General features: G+C 42.1%; 1 protein-coding gene and 2 pseudogenes across 1 annotated transcript in view; 1 reads left to right on the forward strand and 2 right to left on the reverse strand.

The window, feature by feature from the left end:
* LOC138150214 (antigen peptide transporter 1-like) overlaps window positions 1-9,450 on the reverse strand; it is a 153,396-nt pseudogene that overhangs the window by 125,865 nt on the left and 18,081 nt on the right.
* LOC138150032 (antigen peptide transporter 2-like) overlaps window positions 1-9,450 on the forward strand; it is a 16,845-nt gene that overhangs the window by 2,759 nt on the left and 4,636 nt on the right. The window contains exon 4 of the mRNA XM_069073387.1: window positions 9,013-9,143. Within this exon, the coding sequence (XP_068929488.1) occupies window positions 9,013-9,143 (131 nt within the window). The remainder of the gene's footprint in view (window positions 1-9,012; window positions 9,144-9,450) is intronic.
* Window positions 2,425-4,802, reverse strand: LOC138150036 (malate dehydrogenase, cytoplasmic-like; annotated as a pseudogene).

A 9,450-nucleotide genomic window follows, 5' to 3' on the forward strand; every position in this document is an offset into this window, starting at 1 on the left:
AGTTACAATTATTGTTTTTCCATGTAGGAATGTTAATAGTTCAACTTTGATAAGTTCCTTATGATTTCTTTTCCCTGTTTACCTTCTCATGCTTCTCTTGCTTCTTGTATCTGAATGTCAAATTTTCTGTTCAACTCTGGTTTTTTCAGCAAGAATGCTTGAGAGTCCTCTATCCCACTGAATGACCATATTTTTCCCTGAAACATGATACTCAGTTTTGCTGGGTAGGTGACTCTTGGTTTTAATGCTAGCTCCTTTGACCTCTGGAATATCATATTCCAAGCCCTTCGATCCCTCAGTGTAGAAGCTGCCAGATCCTGGGTTATCCTGATTGTGTTTCCACAATATTCAAATTGTTTCTTCCTGGCTGCTTGTAATATTCTCTTATTAATCTGGGAATTCCAGAACCTGGCTATAATATTCTTAGGAGTTTTCTTTTTGGGATCTTTTTCAGCAGGTGATCTGTGGATTCTTTCAACCTCTATTTTGCCCTCTGATTCTAAAACATAGGGGCAATTTTCTTTGAAAACTCCCTGGAAGATGATTTCTAGGTTCTTACTTTGATCATGGCTTTCAGGTAGTCCAATAATTTTTAAATGATCTCTCCTGGATCTATTTTCCAGGTCAGTGGTTTTTCACATGAGATATTTCACATTGCCTTCTATTCTTTCATTTGTTTGATCTGTTTAACAGCATCTTGATTTCTCATAAAGTCATTAGCTTCCATTTGCTCCAATCTAATTCTGAAGCAATGATTCTCCTCATTGAGCTTTTGAGATTCTTTTTCCATCTGGCAAATTCAACTTTTTAAGGCATTCTTCTCCTCATTGCCTTTTTGAGCCTCTTTTGCCATTTGAGTCAGTCTATTTTTTAAAGTGTTATTTTCCTCAGTCTGTTGACTCTCATTTAATGATTTTCTTGCATTGTTCTCATTTCTCTTCCCAATTTTTCCTCCACTTCTCTTATCTGCTTTTTTTTTTTTAAGCAATCGGGGTTAAGTAACTTGCTCAAGGTTACACGGTCAGTTATTTCTTGGTGGGTGCTAAGTGTCTGAGCCCAGGATTCGATCTCCAGGTCATCCTGACACTGAAGCTGGTGCTCTTACTAGCTGTGCTACCTGGCCTCCCCTACTGTCTGGCTGTGCCAGTGCCTCAGTGGCTTCTCACTCCAGGGGCAAAAGCCAAGCACTCCCACTTACTGGTCCCCTCCCCTCTACTTCTTAAGGTCCTCTATGGCCTGTAACCAGCTCGTATTTTCCTTTGAAGCTTTTGGTGCAGGAGTTCTGACTTCACTGTCTTCCTCCTGTTCCATGCTTTGCTCCTTTTTGTCCCCAAAATTGGAGTGTAATGTTGGAATCTTCTGTCTGCTTTGTTTCCTTTGCCTGGTCATGTAGCCCCTCAGTCTCTTGACCCCTGGGCTTTTTGCCACAGTAGGACTCTGCCACCAGATAGGGGAGCTTTCATCCCAAACGCTGGGGTTTTCTCAGTTGCTGGAGGTATTATATGGGTACCCTCTCTGAGGTCTCCACACACTCTGGCAAGCTGGACATACACCCCAGAACCTCCACTCTAGACTGCAATCCAGATCCAAGCAGGTAAAAGCAAGAGTGATTACCCCTTAGACTGGAGCTTGGTCCCCCTACACTCTGCAGGCCAGGAGCTGAAGCTGCCACATGGCACTGGCTGGCTGTGCTGGTGCCTCAGCAGCTTCTCGTTCCAGGGGCAAAAGCCAAGCACTCCCACTTACTGGTCCCAAAGTCCAGACTTCACTGACCTCTCACTTTGTCCTTTGCATCTGTGTGTTGATAAATCTGGAAATGGCCACAGCTGCTGCTGATCTGGAGTCCCTCTGGCTCCGGCTGGTCAGGCCCACCCTGGGGCTAAAGCCTTGGTGTGGGGCTGGGCTCCCAGAGCACTGTGCTGGCTGATTCCTGCCAGCCTGCCGGACTGTCCTCAGAAGGAGGTTAGCTTCTCTGTGTCATTTTGTGGCTTCTGCAGCTCCAAAGTTTGTTTAGAGTTCCCTTTTTTTCATGGATTGGGGAAGGTCGAAGCAGGAGCAGTGGGGAGGTCCTGCTTCTACTCTGCCATCTTGGCTTCACCGCCCCCCCCCCCAGGAATGCTAATTTTTTAGATGCTCCTACTCTGAGGTAGGGACCCCACCCCCAGAGAACACCTATTCTAATGAGGGGATGCATTTTCCATCTTTGGAAGGGTTTTTTTTTCTGGTTGATGCAGATGAAATAACCTGTAGTCCTAGAGCTATGACTGATGGGGGAGACAAGGGTCAGACATTCAACAAAGGGTTCAGCAACATGTGCTTTCTGACTTTTTTAGATATGCAATTTCATTTTTCTTTCAGTGATCTTTTCATGTACATTGTAGTACTTGTATATATTCTTCCCATGTTTCTCAGAATTGTATGTCATTTCATTTTTAGAGTCGGTCATTTTTATTTAGACTTCATCACTAACACCATTTGATTACATGATGACATGGTGGGCACAAATATATACCGAGAAGCACACACAATCTTTAAATGCATGGTTTTTCATATGTAGTTTACAAGTACAATATCATTATTTGGTTCTAGGTTTAAAGACGACACTTATAGTCTTCAGTTTCTATGTCTTTTATCATATCATAATTTTTGCCTAGTCATGCAATAGTAAGAAATTCAAAAGCGGTCTCTTTTTCTTCTGATAATTCCTTGGCAGTGAGATCCATCTTCTTATGGGAGAAATCATTGATAGGGAGGCCTTCCACAAATTTCCAGGATTTATTCTTGATGACAACAAGGAAGGAATAGAGCAAATCATCAGGGATTCCATAGGAATTGCCATCAGAGATGACTCCCATGGAAACAAATTCTCCCTCTGGAGTTCGAAACCAGATATCTCTGACATGGTTGCAGATTGCTTTGGCAGCTGACATCGCACTAGACAATTTTCGAGCCTTAATGACAGCTGCACCACGCTGCTGAACAGTCATGATAAAGTCCCCCTTGAGCCAGCTGTCGTCCTTTACAGCTTCATAGACACCAGCTTCTTTCCCCTAGATGTTAACCTTAGCATGGTAACATCTGGATACTGGGTTGAGGAGTGGTTTCCCCAGATAATGACATTCTTGACATCGTTGGCGGTCAAGCCAAGTTTAAGAGCAATCTGAGACTTTAGCTCGGTTGTGATCCAGACGGGTCAAACGGCTGAAATTCTCCTTGGGTATCGATGGGGCCATCTTGGAAGCCATCAGTCAGTTGGTGTTGGCTGGATTTCTAACAACCACAACCTTAACAGACTTTTTAGCATATTTTTCCAAAGCCTGTCCCTGGGATTTGAAAATCTTCACATTTGCCTTGAGTAAGTCCTTCCTCTCCATGCCTTCCTTCCTTGGCATGGAGCCAACTAGAATGGCTACATCCAGGTCTTTGAAGGCAACCTCTTCTTTATCTGTTGCAATGACCTCTTTAAGGAGGGGAAGAGCACAGTCTTGCAGTTCCATTACTAGCCCCTCCAGCACACCCATCATGGGGGTGATATCCAACAGGACAAGAACAAGAGCCTGGTCTTTCCCAAACACATCTCCCTTAGCAATACTATAAAGAAGAGAATAGGCAATTTGACCTGCTGCTCCAGTGACTAGGACTCTGACGGGTTCACCCATGGCTGCAGCTGGACAACTTAGGCGACCGACGACTAGACTCACCTACAGTCAACCAGGCGGGTCACCTCTCTGTATGTCATTTCTTGCTGCACAATCATGTTCCATTAGATTTATATAACTTCATTTTTCAGTCATTCCCCAGTCATCATTATGTTTCCAGTTCTTTGTTACTGTCAAAAGTGCAAATATGAACATTTTGGTATCTTTTCACATTTTTGGTGTATTTTAGACCATTGATTCTTAGAGTATAAGCCCAATTGTGGGATTGCTAATTCAAAACATTTGGATAGTGTAATCGCTTTACTTGCATATCCAGAATTGTTGTTGGTCTATTTCATAACTTCACCTACAGGATTTTCGTGTCATTTGACCATTCTCATTTTTTTTTTTTTGTCATTTTGGGCAGTTTTATTCCACCATCTCCACTTCCAGACACACTCAGGACTTCCCATGTCAAAAGAAGCTCGAGCTTGTTTATATTTTTCCTTCTAGTTATTGCCCTTCCACTGTTAATCTTCTAGAATGACTTACATCCACTGCCTCATCTTCCTTAACTCTGTCTTCTGTCTGTTGTCCCATTACTCTACTGGAACACTGTTCTCAAAGATCACTGATGACTTACTTATTTCCAAATCCAAGTCCATTTCTAAAGCTTAATGCTCTGTTTTCTATAGTATTTGACATGATTGATCACCCCCTCCTCCCTTAACTGCTGTGTCATTGCACTGCACCAATATTCCTTTTACATTTCTAACTATACTCTTTCCTTTTGGGGGGGGAGGGTGTCAGGATCTCCAGACTTTACTATGGAAATTCCCTACAGCTCAACTTCATTCTTCAGACCTCCATTTTTTTCTTACTCTGTACTTTCTGGTCTGAGTTATGCTCATGGTTTCACACTTAACCTCCATTCTGATGATTTTCAAAGTTATGTCTCTAGTCCTGAAACCTCACCTGAGTTCCAGACTTACATCTTAAAATGCCTGCTAGACATCTCCACTGGTTGTCTCAGTGTCTCCTCAACTCAATATATACCAAATCAATCTCTTAAAAAAAACCTTATTATTATTTATTTCATTAAATATTTTTTTCCAATTACATTTAAGAAATTTTAAATTCTGAATTCCCTCCCTTCCAAACCTTCCCCTTTATGAGAAGTCAAACAATTTAATATCATTTATATATGTGTGGTCATCAAAACATACTTCCCTATTAGCCATGTTGCAAAGGAAAACACAAATAAAATAAAACAAAAATAAAGAAAGTTTAAAAATATATACTTCAATCTGCATTCAGAGTTCATCATTATTCTCTCTGGAAGTGGATAGCATCTTTCATCATATATACTTTGGAATTTTCTTGAATCATTGTCTCGGTCAGAATAGTGAAGTCTGTCACAGTTGATGATACTTAAAATATTAATATTATTATGTGCAGTGTTCTCCTGGTTCTGCTCTGTTCACTTTGCATGAGTTTGTATAAATCTTCCCAGGTTTTTCTGAAACTATCCTACTCATCATTTCTTATTGATATAATCATATCATGACAATCATATACCACAACTTGTTCAGTACTTTCTCCAAATTGATGGGCATCTCCTTGATGCTTCCAAGGTGGTGTAATCTTGGTAAAGGTACAGTCACTGTTCTTGTGGTCTGCACTCTGTTTCTTACCTAGGAAGGGCCTCTGATCCCTTGGATTATAATCAATACTGCTCTTCAGGACCCCCTGCTCCCTTGTTATTAAAAACAATACTGTTGGGGGCAGCTAGGTCGCACAGTGAATAGAGCAGTGGTCCTGGAGTCAGGAGGACCTGAATTCAAATCTGGCCTCAGACACTTAACACAAAAACTAGCTGTGTGACCTTGGGCAAGATTCTTAACCCCAATTACCCTCCAAAAAAATTTAAAAAAAACAAACAATACTTTTGCTCAGGGTTTTCAGTCCCTTAGGACCAGAAGTGATACTGCCTCTCAAGACTGCCTCTCAAGATACTGCCTCTACTCCCTTTTGACTAAAAGTACTCCTTTCTACCCCTTAATCCAGAAGTGAGTATAGGCAATGGAAGCACCAAACAGCATCTGGCCCTACGTCCACTGCTAGTAGAGTGGTCTCCTATAATTTCTTTCTAACCAGTTGCCAAATTTCCTTACTGTCACTGGCTTAAAAGTTCCCAAGGCTGCTTATGTTTCTGCCACCACCAGCTAGTCCCACCACTAAGGTTTCATGCACAAGAGTTCTGAGTCAGCCTTCTCCCCCATGTCACTTATCTCTCTTTCTAACCTCCTAGATTGTCTTGGACTAGAAGAATGTCCTACTCTTACCTTTTGTTGATTCTGCCACTCTAGAATTTGATTTCAGGTCTTATTTTAAAGTTATTTGGAGGAGGATGTTTGGAGGGCACAGCTGAGTGCTTTCTCTACTCCACTATCTTAGCTTCACCCCTGGAAGTCCTCCCCAAATTAATCTAATCACATTTTTTTCTCAGACTGCCTACAACAGACTTATTACCTACTCCCTCCCCACCAACCTACTTCAATCCCTTCTTCCGTGTCTATGGCATCATGATTCTATTTACTGAATATCAAAAGCTCAAGACATTTTTTAACTTCTGATTATATTCTGATTCCTTCCATTTCTGTCATTAAAATTTCTGGTTTCCATTCCTTCTTTCTATTCTCATCGCCACTACCCTAGCCTAGGTTTTTATCACTTCATGTCTGAGTTGCATTGTCTCCTGCCTGATCTCTCTGTCTCTAGTGACTCTCTTAATTAATCCTAAACACTTAGTCAGATTCATTTTCCTGGAACTAAGTTGTTTATTACATCCTTTTCTTCCTTAAACTTTCATCATTCCTTTGCCTACCCAGCTATATCTGCTGACAGTATGGTCCCATTTTACCTATTCTTATTTCCCATTTCTTTCCTCTGCAAACTCTGCTCCAACCAGGCCAGTTTCCTGACCATCCCCTAAACATGCTTTGCTCCTTTTCACCTCTGAGTCTTCCAATGAACTGATTAATTAATTACTTAAGCATTTATTAAGGGCTTACTATGTGAGAAGCACTGTGCTAAGCAATGGGGATACAGATAGAAGAGTAAGAGTCCTTTCACTCAAAGAACTCACATTCTGATGGGAGAGACAACAGGTATAGAAGGTTTCAGCTGCCAATCAAATTGAAAGGTTCTTTGGTGCAGCTATAAAACAGATAGTTAATGTCTCTTCTTTAATGTCATTTCCACTGAAAATCATCAGGTTCTGTTTTTAAACTATTTGAAAGTGCCAAGGATTTTGGGGACATGGATGTTTGTTCTTTAGTCCTTATTAGATGTGGCTATAGGACCTGCTGGAGCAGTGGCCAGGCTGCCTCTCCACAACTAGCACTGAACTTGAAGCATTGCATTCCCAACACTCTTTGGAAATGGTGGCAATGTGGTGGTGTTTTGACTTACCTAGTCTATGCTGCCATCTCTCCCACTCTCTCTCAGTGTGCCTTGCTGCTTCAGCAAGGTTAGCTTAGTCTGTGAGTGTCAGTTGTTTCTGGCCCCTTCTTTTCAGGAGTTGTCTCCCCAAATGATGGCTGCACTGACTGACCTAGAAATAGGACTGGTGGTCAGGAATCTGATGCCAATTCCACTACTTCTGTGCCTATCTGATGGCAGGTGGTCAGCCATCATTGCCAGTTGTGATGAGGAAGAGGGGCCCTATCTCCATGATGATTTCTCTCTTCATTAATGGATTTAGGGAAGCTGGTCTGGTTGTTGAGAGAGAAAGCTCTTCCCAAGGCTCTTAGGTTCTTTGTTCATGCTACCCTTTTCTCCCTGCCTTAGATGCCTTCCTAACTTCTCTAAGCCTGTCTAAATCCTAGTCACCTCAAGACAAAATTGTTTCCTGTAGAATGGTTTGTGACTACCCTGACCACCCTTTTTTCTTAATTCCTACATCACTTTTTATCTATTCCATGAAGTTTTGTACTACTTTGTATATGATTTGTACTGTATTGTAACTAAGTTCATAAATGAACTGACAAGTCCTTGAAGGTAGGATTTAATTTTCTCTCATGGTAGCATGACCCTTTTCCTTTCAGAAGAGAGAAAAAAGTCCTTATTTGATGTGGGTATCATTTCTGGGGAATTGCTCATGACAGTGTGTAGCTCTTGGTGTGTGAAAATTTCCATATTGGTGTGATGCTGACCCATTGACCAGAGAATAGTTTAATGTCGTTACTTGATTGTTCCTGCTCCTAAAAGAGGGAAAAGCCAACACTCTGCAAACTGGGCTCTGGGTAGGGTTCCAATTTCTCAAGTATGACTGAGGTGAAAGATGGCACCTGGAGACACTGTCTTCTTAGCTCTACCAACCAGGCTGGCTTTGTGGTGGGACTGGAAATGAGTTTATAGTGGCTTCATTTCACAGAACTCATGCCATTCTCCACTAGCTTTCTTTTATGGCATTCAGTTTTGTTTTCTTTTAGTGTCTCAGTGAAGGCTAAGAGACAGTAAGATAGGGCAGTGAACAGAGAAATGAGTCTGGAATCAGGAAGATCTGAGTCTAAAGGAAGCCTCATGTATTTACTAGCTGAGTGACCTTGGGCAAGTCACTTAACCTTCATTTGCCTCAGTTTCCTCAACTATAAAATGGAGATAATTGAGAACATCTACCTTCTAGGTTATGTTGAGGATCAAATGAGATAATATTTGTTAAAGTACTTAGCACAGTGCCTAATACAATGTACTATATAAATACTAGCTTTTATTATCATTACTTCCTGTGAAGATCTTCCATGTCTTTGCTGAAATAATAGGAAAAGAAGTTTGTTTTCCTTGTGTGGACAAAGAAAAATCCTTAAGGACATGCTGACAGTGAATCAACCAACTCTAGAACTCAGAGAGCACCAGGAAAATTTGGGCAGAGAGTGAGATATTAGGTGAGATAATCATATAAATTGGGGGAGTGGAGGCAGAGTCCCTATTCCCTTCCTGATGGTGCTTTCTCATCACACCCTTCACTTCTCATATATCCCCGACAGCCTGAAGTGGAGAGCTGCACATAAAACACATGCTCAGAATGTCTATGGAATTGAATTCTGCTGCCCCCCTCTTCCACTCGGGTTTCTTTTGTCATGTCTCCCATCTATCCCCATCCATCCATCCATTCTCCCTCCTATTCTTTCTGGTGCCATTTCCCCTCTGTTTCCCTCTCCTGTGTCCTCTTTATGTCTCTCCCTCACCGGTATCCCTCTTTCTCCATGGGTTCTCTCCTCTCTTCCTCATCCATTCTTCCCCTGACTCCACAGGCTCACTCTTTCCCACCTGTATTTCTCCTCATGCTTTTGTCTTTCTCATCCCCCAGCTCACTGTCTGCTGGCTGCCGAGGAGGCCTCTTTACCCTCATCCGCTCCCAAATCAACCTGCGTGTTCGGCGGATGTTCTTTTCCTCTCTGCTACACCAGGACCTCAGCTTCTTTCAGGAGAACAAAACAGGTGGGCTTCAGAGCCTGGATCTTTGGTTTCTGTGGGCTTTCCTAACACTTCAGGGTCCCTGCCCTACCCTCCTTCCATAGTTGAACCGGGTCCATGTCAGAGTGGATTGTGGTGACCTTATCTCTCTCCCCCAAGTAAAGGGGAGGAGGCAGGAGCCTAGAGGCAATTCTTTGAGTTTTGATGACCCTGAGGGTGAGCTGCCCCCAAGTGAGCCTTCTGGGTTTTCTGTCCCATTCTGGAACATAGCTTCTTTCTTCTTCCTTTCTTTCTTTCTTTCTTTCTTTCTTTCTTTCTTTCTTTCTTTCTT

This window comes from Petaurus breviceps, unplaced genomic scaffold (assembly GCF_028583685.1).
Source record: "Petaurus breviceps papuanus isolate PSGF00001 unplaced genomic scaffold, PetGlider_PUasm1.0 90865, whole genome shotgun sequence".
NCBI classification, from domain to species: domain Eukaryota; kingdom Metazoa; phylum Chordata; class Mammalia; order Diprotodontia; family Petauridae; genus Petaurus; species Petaurus breviceps.